The 19853-nt window shown below is 43.7% G+C and overlaps 3 protein-coding genes across 5 annotated transcripts; 1 reads left to right on the top strand and 2 right to left on the bottom strand.

Annotated features, from left to right (window-relative positions):
* Positions 1–1816: 1816 nt before the first annotated feature.
* Positions 1817–4046, bottom strand: LOC142428016 (histone H2B type 1-C/E/F/G/I-like). The gene has a single exon (XM_075533172.1). It carries the CDS (start codon positions 3989–3991, stop codon positions 3611–3613), a length of 381 nt encoding a protein of 126 aa, XP_075389287.1. The 5' UTR covers positions 3992–4046; the 3' UTR covers positions 1817–3610.
* LOC142428025 (histone H4) lies at positions 3071–3446 on the top strand. The gene has a single exon (XM_075533184.1). The coding sequence runs from the start codon at positions 3095–3097 to the stop codon at positions 3404–3406; it is 312 nt and encodes a 103-aa protein (XP_075389299.1). The 5' UTR covers positions 3071–3094; the 3' UTR covers positions 3407–3446.
* A 7969-nt stretch (positions 4047–12015) lies between the features above and the next one.
* LOC142428029 (histone H2B type 2-F) lies at positions 12016–19808 on the bottom strand. Of its 3 annotated transcripts, none has more exons than XR_012780131.1 (3): positions 18178–19808; positions 16647–16719; positions 12016–13018 (listed from the first exon to the last, which is right to left on the bottom strand). XR_012780131.1 is itself a non-coding variant. In XM_075533192.1 (2 exons), the coding sequence occupies exon 1, from the start codon at positions 19762–19764 to the stop codon at positions 19384–19386; it is 381 nt and encodes a 126-aa protein (XP_075389307.1). In that variant the 5' UTR covers positions 19765–19808; the 3' UTR covers positions 12022–13018; positions 19375–19383. The 3 variants fall into 3 exon arrangements, 1 of the variants encoding a protein (XP_075389307.1); XR_012780132.1 differs by lacking the exon at positions 12016–13018 and adding an exon at positions 13025–14895; XM_075533192.1 differs by lacking the exon at positions 16647–16719 and having other exon boundaries at positions 12022–13018; positions 19375–19808.
* Positions 19809–19853: the final 45 nt, after the last annotated feature.

Consider the following 19853-nt stretch of genomic DNA (forward strand, 5'->3'; position numbering starts at 1 on the left):
GTGCATTGATTGGGAATCAAACCCATGTCTCCAGGATCAAAGATAAGAATTCTACCACTAAACGTCTACTGCCCTCTTTTGACTTCCTCTGATCTGCATGCTTGCCCACCTTGAAATGGTCTTAGCCATTTAAAATGGTCTTATAAGCATGGCAGATAGTGATTTCTATCAGACAACTTGCACATGACATATGGATTGTCTGTGTGGGTCTGAGACTTAAAGAAGGTTCTGTGTTACATTTTGCTACTTTCTTCTGTCACCTTGCGGACAGAATAACGACTGTTTCCTGTGCCACTCCGACATATTTGATGTGTTTTATTAATTTTTCAATTGAATGAGATACATACCTGGGTGATGGTGCTTTATCCAGCCATATTCCTATTTGAGATACACAAAGGAATCTGAAACCTATGAGGCTTTTGTGATTCTTCATATATTGGGGAGAGGAAACATACTCCAGCATGATTACTCTTTGGTAATAATGTAGAAGAGAAATATACAGAAAAGCTAAACCAAACAAGCTGTCATGGAGTCGAATCAAAGTCGTTGTGACTCCACACAAGGTTTCTCAGATGGAATCTTATGGGTTAAGACAGCATCTTTTTCTTCTGTGAAAAATCGCTACCTAGGGTGGAGTGGAAATGGGGAACTGATTACAAGGATCTACATAAAACCTCCTCCCTGGGGGATGAACAATAGAAAAGTAGGTATAGAGAGACGCTGGATAGTGCAAGATATGCCAAAATAATAATTTGTAAATGATCAGGGTTCATGAGTGAAAGGGAATGGGGAGGGTGGGGAAAAAATGAGGAGCTGATGCCAGGGACTTAAGTGGACAGCAAATGTTTTGAGAGTGATGAGGGCAATGAATGTATAAACGTGCTTTACACAATTGATGTATGTATGGATTGTGATAAGAGTTGTATGAGCCCCTAATAAAAATTTTTCTTAAAAGAAAGAAAAATAGCTAACGACAACAAAATATCAGTTCCCTAGGGTCACATTTGACGCCTAGTGACCTCAAGTTCTCTAAGGTTGTGAGTCTTTATAGGTGCATAGGGCCTCAATAGTTGGCTGCTGGCTTTGAACCGCTACTCTTGAAATTAGTGCCCAGTGACTAATGCCTAACCCTCAGTACCCTCCTTGGAGGGTTACATGTTATGACAATTTCCTACCTCTGTTGTGAGACATCACTGTATTAATTCCAGAAACATGTGTGTGTATGTTACTTGTTGAGAGGTGATTTGGTTCAAGGTCTTGGGAATATCTGTACATCGAACAGAGCGAATTTAACCTAAAGATTTCAATTGTCTTAGTTTAGAGGAACAGTTTTGATTGACTATCTGCAGGGCAGTTTTCAATGAAAAGGAGAGAAAAAAATGATCTATTTTCCCTTCATAAATGAAGGCAATCATCGCTTTTACTTTTGCCAGAATGCCATTCCTCCCATTATTTCCATTCCAATGTGCATGACATTCCCCAGTGCTTCTCTGCACAGTCAAAAGTCCCATTCCTTCAAGGCTTTAAGAATCCAATGGAAGAGGGATGATTTGCCATTCTGCTCCGAGGACCTCTTAGGACATGAAACTTATGTTTCCATATGTGTTTTGAAATACTTCAGGTAAATTACATTGGATTACAAAGGAAATAAATTGTGGCAGTCCAATCTGTACAGATTAGAATGATAGGCTATTCTAGCCTGTGAGCTTTCAAAATAAAGTTCTCAAGCCTGTTCCCCACAGCACTCTGAGGGAACTTGACCCACCACCTGCTGGACTCTTAGTCCAGGGTTGCAACACTTACATCACTGGGGCTAACACACCATTCTCACACACAGCGGTGGCATTTTCTTTAATGTATCATTCTCAAATGATCAGATATCCAAGTTGGAGAAACATTTATTGATTGACTTCGTTATTAGCACTTTAAAATAAGATCTACTGATTAAAATGACCAAACTTCGAAAGGATTTATAAGTTTGAATTATATTTGCGGCATTGGCGAATGTAGTGTGCTATGAACGGAGCAACCTTATACAGAGTTTTCAAGCCTGTAAATCTTTTCCGGTTAGCCTCATCTTTCGCCCTCCGAGGAGAGGCTGGTGGCTTTGAACTTTGCACTGCCAATCTTGTGGTTAGGTCACCGCACCGCTAGGGCTCCACCCACCAGCTATGTCCCTTGAAGCAAAATTCAACTTGCCAGCAGTGGGTAAACATAAATTCTAATTAATTCTTATTCTGTTTCTGTTTGTTCACAGAACAATATTTTTCTATGTGCTTTGCACATATCATTGACGTTAAGCTTAACGCAATGATAGATAATACAGGCTTCATCATACCGTATAGCTCTTAAAAATACCCAATACAATTTGAGGAAGGTTGCGGAGCTAGTGTGCAGCACACTGTCGCCATAGCTTGGCTGTAGACATTGTATTGCCATCCTGCGGGGGAAATAGGGAAGAAGTGCCTGATACAATGCTAGATACAATGTGTCCATTGATAAATCTAATCTTAGAACTATAAACAGCGAAGATATTATTTGTTTAACGGTCTTGAAACGGCTGATCTGGAACTGCGGCGCAATTCTAATATATCATACTTTGACAATATGAAGAACAAGTGGCACGTGTAGAAAGTGCATGTATCATTGCTCAGGAACAAAAATTGAGGATTTATACAGAATAACGGATGCCTAATAAAACCTGTGAATGACTGCAGCTATTGGACCTATACAGATATACAACTATCCATATATGCTGGTGCTAGTTCTGAGGCAGTCATTCAAACGCGTAGTGATATCAAGTATCTCATATAGAAACTGCTCCGTAAGACTACCAGGCTGTCTTTCTGTTTTCCCAGGCGCCCTTGAGTGTCAACTAAGGAAATTGAATATAATAAACTCCACCCCTTGGCGCCACCTCTGTCTTGGATCTGATTGGTCTCTGCGCTTTCAAAAAGGGAGGGACTCGAGCTGAGGTTTCCGCCCTTGTGCTTGAGGTTTTCAAATAGGTCCGTCATGCTAGTATAAAAGTGCTGCGTTGTTCTGCTAGCCCCACTGCGGTGTGCAGTATAGCTACTGCAGGTGCTCTCCAATCATGTCTGGTCGCGGGAAAGGGGGAAAGGGTCTCGGGAAGGGTGGTGCTAAGCGGCACCGCAAGGTGCTCCGCGACAATATCCAGGGCATCACCAAGCCCGCCATCCGCCGGCTGGCCCGGCGCGGCGGCGTCAAGCGCATCTCGGGTCTCATCTACGAGGAGACGCGCGGCGTCCTCAAGGTGTTCCTGGAGAACGTGATCCGCGACGCCGTCACCTACACGGAGCACGCCAAGCGCAAGACGGTCACGGCCATGGACGTGGTCTACGCGCTCAAGCGCCAGGGACGCACCCTCTACGGCTTCGGCGGTTAAACCCACTCGCCTTTCTCGTTCCCACTTTTCAAAACCCAAAAGGCCCTTTTCAGGGCCATCCACCTAATCAGTAGAAAGAGTTAATGTGGCACGCAATAAGTACGCATACTTCTCATTATCGGAGTGTGAGCTCTGTTAGTGGAAGTGTAGTTGGCTCTGAAAAGAGCCTTTGGGATGAGTCGTAGAGACGCTTATTTGGCAAGCTTACTTGGAGCTGGTGTACTTGGTGACGGCCTTGGTGCCCTCGGACACGGCGTGCTTGGCCAGCTCCCCGGGCAGCAGCAGGCGCACGGCCGTCTGGATCTCCCGCGACGTGATGGTCGAGCGCTTGTTGTAATGCGCCAGGCGGGACGCCTCGCCGGCGATGCGCTCGAAGATGTCGTTCACGAACGAGTTCATGATGCCCATGGCCTTAGACGAGATGCCGGTGTCGGGGTGGACCTGCTTCAGCACCTTGTACACGTACACCGAGTAGCTCTCCTTGCGGCTGCGCTTGCGCTTCTTGCCGTCCTTCTTCTGCGCCTTGGTCACGGCCTTCTTGGAGCCCTTCTTCGCGGCAGGCGCCGACTTTGCTGGCTCGGGCATGATAGCAATTAAAATCCCTCAGAGACAAGGAAATGAAGTCTGCGGGGCAAGAGCCTTATTTGTAGTCCCTGTTATGCAAATGAAGACGTAGTGTTACAACTGCGGATTCGCTAATTCCTTGATGACTACATAAACGAACGCTATTGAAACTACTCTTCCATTGGCCAGTTCCACAGTCAATTTCAACCAATCAGAGTAGCTTTTCCTAACCCAGGCAACCAATTTTATGCATATCTCTTTGGCTCCAAATATATTAGGTACTTTTAAAAAGTGAAAGTTGCTTGTACTTGTGCATTTTTAATGCCAAGGTAGCAAAATTCACAATAGTTATATTTTTTAAAATCATGAGGTTTGTTACAGATCTTGGGAAATTAAATTTGTATATTTCCATCCAGATTCTAGACGAATGAGGTAAAAATGATGAATTGAGATACTTGGTCTGGGCACAGAAGGGACAAGCATAGCATGAAGATAAAAACTCAAACTCACTGCCGTTGAGTGGATTGGGGCACATTGAACCTATAGGACAGATTAGGACTCTTTTTGATGCCCGGCTCTTGGTTTCAAACTGTTCACCTTGAGGTTTATATGGAACTGTTATGCCGTCACCATACAGATAAAATAACTTGTTTGAGGGGGGAATTAAGAAATTCCTAGCCAAATAAGACTGCAGTCCTTCATACTGTAAAGGATAGAATCGCATCTAATTGAGTCACAGAATGAGGATCAGAAAAATTCCTTCATTCCATGTTCATGGCCAACAGGTCTTTTAAAAAGCATTTGAGTGTTAGAACCCAGCATTTAACATCTTTTCTTATATTTTTAATATCACCATCACTGTCATCTTGGGCTTTGTATCTTGTTCTTCCATTTCCACCTCCCTTCAGCACTCTTTCCATCGCACTGCCACCAACAATGTCGCCAGGGTCACTCCTTAGAAGGAGTGAAGCCCCACTGGCAACTGGTAGTTCGTTCCTTCATAGCATGGTGGTTATGTATTAGTCTGTGATCCAGGAGGGAGCAGTTCAAAACCAGTTCCTGCTCCATGGGACAAAGATGGGGTTTTCTACTCCCATAAACAGTTTAGGCTTGGAAACTCTCAGGGGCAGAGTTCTATTCTGTCCTATAGGCTCACTGTGAACAGGCATCAACTCGACGGCAGTGATTTTTGCCCCTTCATGGAATCACCATAGTGGCTTGAGGGGAGAAAGATGTAGCTGTGTGCGTCTATAAACATGTACAGTGTACAGCCTTGGAAAACTGAAAGGGCAGCTCTATCCTGCTCTATAGGGTCTCTATGAGTTAGCAACGACTTGAAGAGGCAGGGCTTGGGCTTTGGGTTCCGGTCTTCATGGGAAGGCTCCAGGAGCTCTGGTGAGTTGTTTTAGCGTAAAGAGAGAACTGTTTGTTATTTTTTTTCATTTTAAAAAGTAGGCTTATTTTTCCCCTCCCTCTTCGCTCCCTCTCCCTTGTGCATCCTTTATAATTTATAAATTATACTTTTGTCATATCAGGGCTTGGGTGGAGAGCAAATATTTTGAGAATGATGAGGGCAACGGATGTACAACTGTGCTCTGCACAATTGATGCATATATGGATTGTTTGAACCCCTAATAAAATGATTTTTAAAAACACGAGGAGCTGATACCAAGGGCTCAAGTAGAAAGCAAAGGCTAAAAAAAAATTTTTTTTAAGTAGGCTTGTTTTCTTTAGGGTAGTTTTAGCATCAAAGAAATATTGTACCTGCCATTCATTTTAATTTAATGAACACTTTCTTCCAGCTACTGATGACTAATAGAATCTGCTCTTTGGTGCCTATTTCAACTGAGACTCTAATATTCATTGTAATGACTACACAGAACTCACAGATAAAATTCCTGGTTAAGGAATGTATTAAAGAAGTTAACAAGTTGCAATTCAAGTGAGAAATGCTCAGGACAGAGTTGTTTATCTCTAGGTGTTACGGAGTTGCACATAGAGAACTGCTGTTGGATGGCTGCCCAACGGGCATACCGCTTGTGAATCTCAGCCGGAAGGCAGTCAGCTCAAGCTGGGTCAGCACACCCAGCCCCTGAATGAAGTGCCCAGAGGCACCCCACTCCAGTAAGTCTCATTCAGAAGACACTCAGCTCCACTTCCCAGTCTTAGCAAGTTCAGCTTCCCCAATTAAGCGTCCAGAGGCATCCCAATCCCCAGGCTAGCCACTTGCACAAAAGTACTCTGCTTTATTTGCTCTGTGGGCTGTGAAGGGCACCCTTCTGCTCCATGCTCTGGCTCCTCCTCGTTCTGCTGCTGCTTCTCTGACATCACAGCTGTCTTCTGGATTTGATGAGGCCTCAGTTCCAGGGGATGTGGTAATGAGACCCCTTCTGTGTCTCCACCAAAAAAAACCCACCATGAAATCAGTGCTGACTCATAGCAATCCTATAGAGCCGGGTAGAACTGCCCCTGTGGGTTTCTCAGCCTATAATTCTTCATGGGAGTAGACTGTCTTATTGCTCCTCCTTGAAGCAGCTAGTGATGCTAATCTACTGACCTTGGGGTTAGCAACCGCCTGCATAACCTCTATGCCACCAGGGATCCTCAGATGGCTCATTTAATATGCAGCGGGATGGCACTTAAATTCACAATTACAAGCGACTCCTATGGGTATCTTCCTGACCTCCTTACCAGATCCACGCAGGAAATGGCCATTTGGTGGGAGTTAAAGACTTGGGCCAGAGGAGCCACTTGAAATCATTCACTGCCCCTGCAGTGTCCTCCCAGGCGCTCTGATGGGGCTGCACACAAGGTTGGAAGCCATCAGTTATTCCACAAACGAATGATGTTGAGTCTCAGAAACCCTAGGGCGCAATTATACTCTGTTCTATCAGGTTGCTGTGATTTGGAATTGATGACAGTGGGTTCAAGCGGCATCCAGGGTACATGTTGTACCTGTGATACATTCGATACACTGCTATTCCACACCTATCTGGATGGAATTTAATGAAACACACAGTGTACTGTGTTAGAGCTTACATTCCGAACACCCCCGTTCACCGAAGGCTGTGGATGACAATGACAGCCCTAAATTCATTTAGTCTCCACGTACATCGAGCCTTCATTGAAGCTTGCCGATTATTAACAAGGCTGCCGATGGATAAACTTGCCCTCTGGCAGAGTGCATTGGAAAGTGAATTAATTCCACCTCTCTCTCATTAGCCCAGAGAGGGGCAGTTTCCCTTGGGGGCTTGCCTGGACCATACTGGAGGGCCTATAGTCCTGAATTGAGCCCATCACTTGTGCCCTCACTGTGTAGGGTGGAAGGCCCTGTACCAGTCTGGTACACTCTTCTGTCTAAAAAAATATGTACGTGTCCCAATCATGGCCCTGGTCTTGCTCTGGAGTCCCACCTGTAATATATTGATCTCCCACAAATCATGAATTTGTGGTCATTTCCTGTGCCTTACTTAACCCCTGACTGTGAGTCCCTGAGGCCATTATAACTTTGTGCTGACGGCCTCCCTATCCAAACAATGGGTCTCTGTCTTTGTTTTGTCTTTGTACCTGTTAAGACTTAATAAATACATGTTTTCTTTCAATTATATTTGAAATTGGGATCTCTCTTGTAGCCTAAAACAGTACCCAAACAACAAATAACCTGAACCCACTGGCATTGAGACGATACCTACTTATAGTGGCCATGTAGGATGGAGCAAACCTGCTCTGTGGCTTTCTGAGGCTGTAGATTTCATGGGAGCAGAAAACCGTATCTTTCTCCTCAAGGATGGCTGGTAGTTTCAAATTGCAGCCCTTTGGGTTACCAGCTCAATGCTCAACTAATTAGGCCACCAGGGCTCCTTATACAATGAGCATTGTAGCCAATAGTCCATGAGCTGTAAAACAAACAAACAATAAACAACCTCAAATGCTCTTTGGTAAAGAGAGGATGATTATTAGGAGGGTCACAATGAAGCACGCTCCAACTGCAGGCTGCGCACATTTCTCAAGGGTTAGGTAGAAAGGATTTCTTATTTATGTTTCGTTGCTATGGAGGATTAAGAAAGGGTTATTTGTGGGGGCTCTGGTTCGGCAGTTGGGAAAGACGGCTACTCCCTCCTGTTCCGCAGGAGCTCCACATTCAACCTCACCATTGCCACCGGGCCATGCCTTCGACCAAGGCTCGGTGCCAACTGCGCGCACGTCAACAAGGGGAAGTTGTGGAAACACATCAAGCACAAGTACCAACAATAGGATTAGCAACTCAGGCCCCTATCCAGGCGAGAAGGACCAGGCCCACCCACTGGTGGTTTGCCAAATTCCAGGGGGCTTCAGGTTGAAGATGGCTCTCTTTGGGCCACCTTGACCTGCTGGCAAGGAATGACCTCTCCTGATAAACTCACTTCTGCTGTGTCTGAAGCATGTCTAATCGTCAGCAAATAAATGCAACCTGTCTTTGAAAAGGGAAAAGAAAGGATTATAGCATCTGGGTGTGGGGCAGGCTGGCAAGATCAGATAGCATATCAAAGAGTCTCTGCCCAGTTGTTGTTTGATGTGGTCTGATCAATTCTGGCTCGTGGTCACACTAGGTATGGCAGAATGAAACATCGCAGGTCCTGCTCCCTCCTCACAGTACTTCTGATGTTTGAGCCCATTGATGCAGTCACTGAGTCAGTCTTTCTGGTGGCGGGCCCTCCTCTTTTGCTGCCCCTCCACTTTACCGACCAGAATGCCCTTCTCCAGGGACGGGTCTCCTGACATCATGTCAACAATTTCTTAAACAACAAAAACAAAACCACCACCAAGCTCACAGCCAGTAGTGACCCTATAAAGCAGTGGTTCTCAACCTTCCTAATGCTGCGACCCTTTAATACAGTTCCTCACGTTATGGTGACCCCCAACCATAAAATTATCTTCCTTGCTACTTCATAATTCTATTTTTGCTCCTGTTATGAATCATCATGTAAATATCTGATAGGCAGGATGTATTTTCATTCTTACAAATTGAACATCATGAAAGCATAGTGATTATTCACCAGAACAATATGTAAATATGTATTGTGAAATATTTATTTCTAATGACAAATAAATTAAATTTAGTTGAAGTACAGCGTAGCATGGGTAACAGTCTTCATGGCGGGTACTCATATGTGGGTGTATCTGCATGTGGGTGGACCCACCTGGAGATGGATAGATGAGCGTTGTCTCCATTCCTAAGAACATCGGAAAGATGTGTTTTTTGATGGTCTTAGGTGACCCTTGTGAAAAAGTCCTTCGACCCTCCAAAGGGGCTGCGACCCCCAGGTTGAGAACCGCTGCTATAAAGTCTTTTTAGGGGCCTGTCAAAGGAGACCTTGACTGTTGCCTCAGGCTGAGGGTGGATCAAAGTTCTGAGGAAGGGGAGGGAGGGAAATCTAAGCACAGCTTGCTGAAGTTTGTTCTGAGTGGGGATACACAGTTCTCTTATCTCTTATGAGGGTGGTGTGTCTGTCATGGTTCTGGGTAAATCACGAGGCATTTGTGAGACTTGTATACATCACCTGTAGAATGGTATCTTTGCAGTAAACCCTTCTTGGAGCAAAAAGAGGTTGAGTATCTCATCAACATCCCCTTTCCAGGAATAAACCCACCAAATCATGATGCAGTTGAGTTGATTCCAACACTGTAGGACCAAGTCGAACTGCCCCTGTGGGTTTCTAAGATGGTAAATCTTCCCAGGAGTAGAAAGCCACATCTTTCTCCAATGGAATGGCTGGTGGTTTCCAAGTGCTGACCTTGAAATTCACCGCCCAACTCCTCACCCACTCTTCCTCCCAGGATCACAAGTCTTTGAGAAAGAAAACTCTCCATTGCAACTGGTGACAGTACATTTAAGTCCTGCTGGATGTGACACTTAAAACTTTTTAAAAAATGTAATTGGACATGTTTGGGTTTATTTTTATGTACTTTGAAATTGCAGCAATAGATGTATTAGATGTCAGGGGAAGCCAGCCCATAACACACCATTATGGGTCCGGTAGGTGCAATTGTACAGCGATAATAAGTAAAGATCATAGTAAAGTTATAGAGAGCATGAGAGATAGAAGAGAAGTATTGAAATAAATGGAGTCAGACACGATTCATAGTAGCATGCTCATCTCTGCCCCGCTTGATGGTCCATGTGGAGGGAGAGAGTGTTTAATGCTAGCCCAGGCTTTTTATATTCTCTGGGGACATTCAAGCCCCTAATTACAGGTGAGGACATACATCACAGGAAGGGGTTGTACTATAGGTAATACAGTAATGAGAAGGGGTGGTCAGGGACATATACACAATAGGAAGAGGAGGGATTGGGGGTATACATGTGACAAGATGGGCAGATCCTAGGTACAGGATGGCAGCCTAACCTTGGATGCCACAGAACAGTTTGGTCTGTTCCCTGGCTCAACTGAGAGACTGTTAATCCATTGTCTCTAGCAGCAGGGAGCAAGCCCACCCCTGTGGTGTGGGGAGACAACAGTCTGGCAGGGACTGCCTGCAGGGAAGATGCCTGTGAGCATCTGACCTCCCCCCACAATTAGATACCATGGATATTATCTCTTGAGCTCAGTTGTTCAAATCTCTTTAGGGACAGGCTTTACTTGATTATAAGCTGAGTTTATTGCCTAGCCTCTAGAATGATCAGTTTAAAAACAAGACGAACTATTATGCCTATAAATACATGGACTTCTCTGGTAGACTTTCACCCATTCTTTCTTCTCAATTCACCACAACATAAAGCTTACTGTTATTCCTAGAGCTTACATTCTGAGTATTGGGCTGTGAACGGCCACTGTGGACAGGGAGAGCCCTAAAGCCATTGTTGGTTCTGCACAGGAATTGCACATCCCTGGGGTTCTTTCAGACCAGCAACCAGCAGTGTGAACAGCTTTGCCCCCAGAGACCCCGTGTTAGAAGGTAGATTGCACCACACTCACAGTCAACCCTGGGGCTGGCAGTGGAGCGGGCTTGCCTGGCTGGGCCCTTAAGGAAATTTGGGGTGTCTTAGTCAGAGGGTCCTGAATCAACCTAAAGCTTTTCTATATAAAATAGTGAATGAGTCCCAATCATAGTCCCTTTTCTGGTTCTATAGTCCTGTCTGCAATGATGAGGTACCTATCTGCTGCCAGCCATGGCCTTTGTAATGGATTCCCTCCCACTTTCTACTGGTTCTGTCAAGCCTCAGATGTCTGTATGTCCTTGGACTGATAGTCTTCCTCATGTAGATGTGGTGTCTTTGTCCTGTGCAGGAGTAATGAGTCTCTATAAATTATATTTCCACGTGAAGTCTTTGCTTGTAGCTGTTAGATTCAGTGGCGCTTATTACATTCACAATGTTGTATAACCACCACCACTATCTATTTTCCACCTCAAAGAAAATCATTCCAACTAACTCTCTGGTATACTTTCGTCCTTTAAAAGGAATTTTACTTCTAAGAAAAGTGGTATTTCTTAGGCTTACACAAACTTGAACTAGACGTTAATTTAAATCTAATTTATTTTATGTTTTCTGGGGGGCTAGATGATTGTGGTGTAGAGAAGCTGGAAGTGTTTTCTTTTGCCTTTCTCGGAAAGGCATAGGGCACAGTTCTGGGATATGTAAACTACTGTACTTTGTCTCTTTATGAGGCTCACTTTGTTTCCACGAAGCAAAATAATGTGTGTGATGAAAGCAAAATTGGAGCGGGTTCCTTTTATGTGAAACTGGACACAAGTCAAGGAATCTGGGAAGGGGAAGAGAACCTTAAGGATCCCTGCCTGGAAAACTGCTTACCGATGTTAGCACTACTAACATCTGAGATAATAGAATGGGAAGGGTAAACACATTAGTAAGAGTAAACAGAGGTCCAGTAAAGGACTTTCACATGCAATGCCGAAGAAAAGCTCTCCTGAGACAAGACACCTACAGACTAGATAAACAACAACAAGAGTCAAGGAAAATCCCCCCCCCCCCCCCCCCCAGGTTCATCAGAGCAACAGAAACCTGAAAGCTGCAAACAGTGTGATCCACACGGCTCCCTGGACACATAGACCGTTATTCAGGAGCCAGAGCTTTGAGAATGAAGGATGCTTCTCCGTGATCCAGAAATTCTAGCTCGCAAAAGAAACTGGCAAGGTGGAGCAAGAGCTTTTGAGAAAGGGAGAAAACCAGTTGCCATGGATTCTATTCTGACTCCCGGCAACCCCTTGTCTCTCAGAGTACAATTCCACTCCAGCGGGGGCCTGGCTTCTTACCGCCTGTCTTTGGTTAAGGTGAGTCACATTGGTTGAATTTTGTCTGAGGCGCCTCTGCGTGCACTGACACCTCCAGGCTCTTTTTCTCCGTTGGCTGCTCAGCACGTTAACAATTTGCACTACCCAGGTAGTTTAGATGAAGAGAAAAGAAGAAATCTGGTAGGAATTCCAGAGAAGGGAGCCTGCTTGTCTCTAGAGGACTCGGCAGGGAGAAGGTATTTGAGCCAAGGATTTTCCCACAGATCTACAAAGGATCTGGCCTTTCAGCGATTGCCATGTGAGAAAGAAAAATTCTTCAGATTTATAGCACCCCCTAGTGTCTAACGAGGTGAACATAAACCCTTTCAGGAGGGAGGCATTTTGAATCCAAGTTCTCAAGATTCACCAAAATTTGCTTATTTACTCAGCACTGACTTAATGCATACCTATTATGCGGCAGCAGCATATTAGGAAATTGGGATATGCTCGAATATAAACTCATGATAAGTGAAGCTTGTAGAAGAAGTTCACAGTTAAATAATCAAATTAAAGAGGGAAAGAAGACACCATGAAGAATCACCAAACAGTTTGTTAAAGGAAGTTTTAGTTTTAAAAATCCATACAAGAAATATGATGAAAAATATAAAAGGTAGCAATCTCTGGCATGGGTTGGATTTGAGCGGAGCGTACACACTAGTGTACACACTAGACACGCTTTCTCAAGCAGACCAGGCTCCTCATACTTCACGTCTGCGGACAGTCACGGATCTCTATTACTGTTGGCGTTCCTTTCTTCTCTGCACTCATCTCTCTCCCCTGAATGAAAAAGACCAAGAGGTCATGTCTTAGAGACCACTTTGTCATCAGCACGAGTCATTGCCATGCAAAGAAGAAGGCTCTTGGGATAGATGCTAATATAGGAGCAGGCTGCAAACAGTCCCTAAGAAAATGGAAGTGAAAGATCATGGGATATTTTTATTGAACTCTTTGAAGCCCCTGATACTGTGCTCCAATAATAGCTACATGTTAATCATCATTAGCATTAACAGATAATGGCTTAAATATTGCTTTGTGGAGGTATCCCTGAAAGACTTAATCTTCTTTTCTAAATCTCCCACTCTTTTTTTTTTGGAGTTGAGATTCAACTAATTCAAAAGCTCCCTGGGATTTTCATTGTACCTTGTTGATCGAGGAAAAGGTAGCACGTGTTCATAATGGCTAAACTCACTGTCATTGAGTCGATTCTGATTCCCAGTGACTTTACGGGACATTACTGCCCCTGTGGGTTTCGGAGACTGCAAGCCTTTACTGAAGCAGAATGCCTCGTCTTTCTCCTGAAGGGTGGCTAGTGTCCTTAAACTGCCGACCTTTCTGTTAGCAACACAACATAGATGCACTGTGATTATGACCAAAATAAACAACTTCAAACTCACAGCCATGGAGTCAATTCCAATTTAGCGGGCAGGGTAGAATTGCCCCTATGTGTCTCTGAGACTTTAACTTGGTATGGCAATCGAAAGTCTCGTCTTTCTCCTCGGGAGTGGCTGGTGGCATCAAACTGCTGATCTTGTGGTTAGCAGCCCAACATGTAACTAATATACCACCAGGGCTCCTTAATGATGGCTAAATACGAAATTTCCATCCTTGCTTTAAGAGCTTTACATAAATTACTTGTGCAAACCACAAATGAACGTGGGAGGTACACAATTCGAATGCATCAATTCTCCCTTGATCTCCTTTAATGTCCAACTTTCACGTGGATATGAAGCAAGAGAAAATACCATGGCTCGGGGCAGGTGCGCCTTAGTCCTCAAAGTAATATTGTTGCTTTTCAATACTCTAAAGAGGTTCTTGTGCAGCAGATGTACCTAAAGCAGCATGTCTCTTGTTCTCTTGCTGCTCCCATGACCACTGATTGTTGATCCAAACAAGACAAAGTTCTTGACAACTTCAAGCTTTTCTCTGCTTATCTTTATGTTTGGTACCTATTGGTCCAGTTGTGAAGATTTTGGTGTTCTTTCCGTTGAGTTGTCATCCACACTGAAGGCTGCAATCTTTGATCTTCATCAGCAAGCGCGTCAAGTCTTCTACACGTTTAGCAGGTAAAGTTGTGTCATCTGCATATCACAGGCTGTTAATAAGCCTTCTTCCAATCCCGAGCCCACATTCTTCTTTGTATAAGCCAGCTTCTCAGCATGATTTGCTCAGCATATGGATTGACCACTGACAACCTGTCGTCGTACTGTGGTGGCTTATGGGTTGCTGTAATGCTGGAAGTTATGTCACTGGTATTTCACCCAAAGTGAACAGGTGTCAATGGAGCTTCCAAAGAAGAAACCCAGAATGGACTGAGAACAGTCACTAAAGACGGACTTGGCTCCCCACTTCAGAGGAAGTAGCCACTGTAAACGTGATGCATCACTTTGAGAGCTTGTCAGATATGGAAAGCCTGAAGAATAGAAGCGGAACACTGTCAGCGACAGAGCCGAGGACAGGCCTCTCAAGTCGGAGGGCAATCGAAATGGTACCGCGGAAGAGCTGATTTCTTTGGAAGCGAGCCAACCCCGGTGACTTGAATCTGGTAAAACATGTGAGTGGAGTCTTCCTTTGCTGATGAGTCACGACTCAAGGTCAGGAGAAACAGCTGCAGAAATCTGCTAACGATTGGCCCTTGGAGTGTGCGATGCTTGAATCTATGAAAATTGGGAGTTGTCAAAAATGAAATGGAATGCATAAAGAAATATCCTAGGCATTAGTGAGCTAGAATAAGTATTTCTCTTTTCAAATCCGAAAATCATATGATTACTAAGCTGGGAGTAAGACACTGCAGAACGATGTGGCATTCATGGTCCCAAAGGGCTCTGCAATAGCAATCGTGCAGTACCACGCTGGCTCTGATAGGACTTTCACTATCTTCCTACAAGGAAATCCAATCAATGGCATGATGGGAGATAGTCAGAAATGACACATATGTGTTCAAGTATATGCCTAATGAAGAGGAGAGCACAGAGAATATTAAAAATGGGAATATTGGGTGCCATTTTTCATTTGCGGGTCTGAGTAACTTCCCTAAAACCAGTGCTATTTTAATCAGTCATCCAACTCAATACCCAAGAAATGTGGAGAACAGGTATTACAGCTAACCAAGGAGCCCTGAAAGGAACCCTGGTGGCTCAGTTGGTTATGAGTTGGCTGCTAACCCACAAGGTCAGCAGTTCAAGACCAAGAGATAGATGAGGCTTTCTATTTCCATAAAGAGTGTCAGTCCCAGAAACCTACAGGGACAGTCCCACCCTGTCATATCAGGTCACTATGACTCAGAATGGACTCGCTAGCAGTGAGAGGGAGCCCGGAAGGGGCTCTTGTGGTGCAGAGTTGTACACGATTTGAAATAAATGATTAAATCAGTTTTAAGATTTCTAAATGTAAAAGTCATTCTTTATTTCCATTGGAAAAAAAGATTGAATCCTATTTAAGAATTTTTCTATAATCTGAATTTTTAGTTGCTCATTTTGTCATTGAAATTTTTGCTTTTCAAAAAGACAAAACCTATTGGTTTGTTAGGAATTCCAACAATGATAATGCACCAGATATTTGCGGTTCACGTCGAACTTTCGCATGTCTCAGATGAATTTACTCAATACATTCAGTACTTTCTGGTCTGTTATGTGATGGATAAGTGTGCTGTAATCATTGAGGTCACTATTTTGCCTTCTACGCTCTGAAGGGAAATCCACTGGGGGCAGTTTCTGATCATGTGAGATTTATTGGTCTTTGTCCTGGTCCTGCTGTCGGGTACAGATGGACTGTAACTACCGCACAATCGCCTCTGACTGCAATCCATTAGTGGGCAGAGGGTTACTTTGTCTCTAAAAGTGGTCAAGAGTAGCTTAAGTTATTGGGATTTTTAAAGTTCTATCATAAAAATGGTATCAAACCCAGGAGTTTGATAGCTGAGTTCTATCTAATCTTTAATGCATAAATTATTTTAACAATAAAATATACATATTTTAACAATAAAATATTTAACATAAGTCCAATACAGATTTTAAAAATAAGCCCACAAATCCTTTGACTACACTTACCTCAAATAGATAGCCTAATTCCCTTCCTGAGTTTGGAAATAACTTGCTTCTAATTAATAGAATGTAGTACAAGTGGACAGTACGTGAATTTGAAAGCAGGTCACAAAAGGCCTGCGGATCTTTTCTCCCACTGTCTTTCTCTCTGCTAAGATGTCTCTGCCTCAGGGAACTCCAGTGTCACTTTGGGGTGACTGTCATTTCGCTCTGTGGTGAGGTCTCTGTGGCAAGGAATGTTCTTGTCAACAGACTGCAGGGACTCATCAGGGAGGGAAGGAGCCTTCTTGGAGAGGGGCTACAGCCTTTGCTGAAATCTTGACTTTAACCTGTGAGACCCTCAGGCACACACCCAGCGAACTCACCTGGATTCGTGTGCCGGAAACTGTGGAGTAAAGATACTCAGTTACCGAAGCTGTTCACCTTTGGTCATTTGTCCTGTAGCAACAAATAGCATATTCAGATGGACAGCCCCACAATAGCATTTCTGAAGCTACAACAACCTTATTGTCAAAATCTAATCGACATCTCATAAAAGTGACGCCAAAGGAGGAACCCAGGATACTTTGTGCATGAAAAAAGATGGGAAAAAAAATAATGTAAAAATTTAACAAAATGTGTCTATTTAGAAAATATTTACAGGGCTAAATAAGACCAGCTCTGGGAATGCAAGGATAGGTATACATTTAAGGGTCTAGCTACACTTCATTGCAACAGATTAAAGGAGAAAAAGTGCATATTTTTAACAGATACCCCCCAACACTTCTGGATAATATCCTAAATCACGACCAATTAAAAACTTTAAAAATTGGATTAGAAGGAAAGTACATCAACATAAGACTATTCACTGCTCCTTCCAAAGCAACTATTATAAATTATGAACTACCAAAGCTATTTTCATAAATGATGGAAGTAAATCTACATGCTAGCTTGTCTAATATGGAATTTAATATGGATTTTAACATCCAATGAATATACTAAAAAAATTACAAAGGTATGGGGAAGATCAAACATATTTGTTTGTTAATGGTAGGATAATATGCAATGAAAACATGGCAGTCCATTAAAATTAATTTTGAGTCCATGAAATTTTTGAATTTATTAAAATTGACAATAAGTGGTTAAGTTAGCTAGATGCCAAATACATGTAAATAATTCATTGCCCAATTACTACCTACCCCCCAAATTCCAAGCAGTACTTCAGCCTGCTGCCATCTTCTCTTTCAGTATGAAAGAGAAGGCCTAGCTTTATGAAAATCAGCATGTGTTATAATTATTCATACAATATCATTTGTAATAATTATATGAATGCATAATTTAAAAAATTCTCAGTCCTGATCTTTTCAATTTCAAATCTCTATTAATCTCTCTGGTTTGCCTTCTGATTCTCTGATTAGATCCATGTCAAACTTGTCATTACAAATCCCAGATCTCTAAAAACTCCATTTTGCATTCTTTTCTCTGTGCTACATTTTGGAGAATTACTTAAGATCTGGTTATCTATTTCAGCTGGATCAAGTGGTTGTTGAACCCAGCTAATAAGCTTTTAATTTGGTAAAGTTTGGGTAAAATTCAGCGACCTCTGGGTCACCTCTCAAATTCCCTCAGCCTCCTTTAAAACCTTTGATTGTATGGTGCACAAATTATAAAGCAATTTTAAAAATAGGGACAAAGTGGTGGGAGGAATGAACAGTATTCCTAATTCTCAGTGGAAGCCAAACTTTATACTACAGACTTTTAGGTTGGATACAATCTGAATCTATTACCTGAGATAATCTTTATACTTTAAATCATAAATAACAAAACAACTTTTCCCCTTTCCCCTAGGTAAATTCATGCTCTAGCAGCAAACCACAAAACAAGTCAATGGCAAAATGGCCCCTAATACAATCCTACCTTGCACAGCAGAAGCGAACTCCTGGCCCGATGAGGCTGGCTTTGCCTGTCTACCTCCTGAGGTGACCCAGAGAAAGGGTGTTAGGAGACGTTGGGTTGGTGCAGACTCGGTCCTGCATCATCTCATTTGTTCTTAAACGTTGGAGTTCATTGAGGCGGCCACTCTGTGAATCCATCTTGTTGCAGCGGGTCTTCCTCTTTTGCACCCCTTGTCCGTCAGTTTGTTGGACTATGGTGGCTTGTGTGTGGTGTAGGAAGCCAAGCCATTGGTATTTCAAGTACTAGCTGGGTCACCCAAAGTGAACTGTTTCAGCAGAACTTCCAGACAAAGAACAGACTGTGAAGTAGGAATTAGCCACTGAAAACCTTTTAGACAGGAAGGGGTATATAAACAGATGGTATTAAGAAGGGGGACCGTGTCCCGAGGTTACTTGATCCCAATGTAGTAGACCTACCATCTGAAGGGGTTTTAAGAGAAACAGTACAAATGTGGTTTCTTCTGGCATAAAAAAAACCAACTATAAATTATGTCACGCAGCAACTTTGTGGACACGTTTACCTCACTCCCACCAGCCAGCTCAGCACTGCAGAAATGGACTTAATCAGTCAAGAAACTAGAAAACCCTTCGCAAGATTCCTGTGAAAGTTCAATTCGCCTTCAGCCTTCCTCAGTAACACGTACGTAGATAAAAAGACTAAGAAAGGTTCTACTCTCAGAAAAGCTGAGCATGCCCCTTTGCTCTCCTGTGCAACAAACGACCCTTTGCACGCTTTACCTTGAAATATTGTTTCCAGGAAAAAGAAAGAAAGTGTTTCATGTTCATGTGATATTAAATGAGTGGGTGACTATAAAATGTATACACACTCAATGAGAGGAGCCATGGTGACCGTGGCGAGTCTAACTGCCCATAGAAGGGCAAAAGCGAGCCGTTCGAACACAACAGCCACAGGCATACAATTACATGGCAACCTGTTTCAGGAATTATAGATAACTCACGGTGGGGGGGGAAGGGGGAGCTGGAGGAAGTCCCAATCGATTTGACAGCAATGGGACCTACAAATCCTTCCTACAACTCTAAGAGAACATTAAAAAATAAACCCAAGAATAGCATTTGGTGCCTAAGGATTACAACTCATTTGTTGAAAGCATGCATGGCTCTGAAAAGAGCCTTTGGGGTGAGTCGTAGAGACGCTTACTTGGCACGTTTACTTGGAGCTGGTGTACTTGGTGACGGCCTTGGTGCCCTCGGACACGGCGTGCTTGGCCAGCTCCCCGGGCAGCAGCAGGCGCACGGCCGTCTGGATCTCCCGCGACGTGATGGTCGAGCGCTTGTTGTAATGCGCCAGGCGGGACGCCTCGCCGGCGATGCGCTCGAAGATGTCGTTCACGAACGAGTTCATGATGCCCATGGCCTTGGACGAGATGCCGGTGTCGGGGTGGACCTGCTTCAGCACCTTGTACACGTACACCGAGTAGCTCTCCTTGCGGCTGCGCTTGCGCTTCTTGCCGTCCTTCTTCTGCACCTTGGTCACCGCCTTCTTGGAGCCCTTCTTCGGGGCGGGCGCGGACTTGGCGGGCTCAGGCATGGCGAAGCGTTAGCAACTGCACCAGTTTACCCAAGAGGAAGGAAAAGAAACCTGTCTCTGGTCGCTTTTATTTATACATTCAATATTCA

Source organism: Tenrec ecaudatus, chromosome 1 (assembly GCF_050624435.1).
Source record: "Tenrec ecaudatus isolate mTenEca1 chromosome 1, mTenEca1.hap1, whole genome shotgun sequence".
Classification (NCBI taxonomy): domain Eukaryota; kingdom Metazoa; phylum Chordata; class Mammalia; order Afrosoricida; family Tenrecidae; genus Tenrec; species Tenrec ecaudatus.

Bases quoted from the DNA above. Each gene is read 5' to 3' on its own strand.
- LOC142428029 (XM_075533192.1), bottom strand. From the start codon at position 19,764: ATGCCTGAGCCCGCCAAGTCCGCGCCCGCCCCGAAGAAGGGCTCCAAG.
- LOC142428016 (XM_075533172.1), bottom strand. From the start codon at position 3,991: ATGCCCGAGCCAGCAAAGTCGGCGCCTGCCGCGAAGAAGGGCTCCAAG.
- LOC142428025 (XM_075533184.1), top strand. From the start codon at position 3,095: ATGTCTGGTCGCGGGAAAGGGGGAAAGGGTCTCGGGAAGGGTGGTGCT.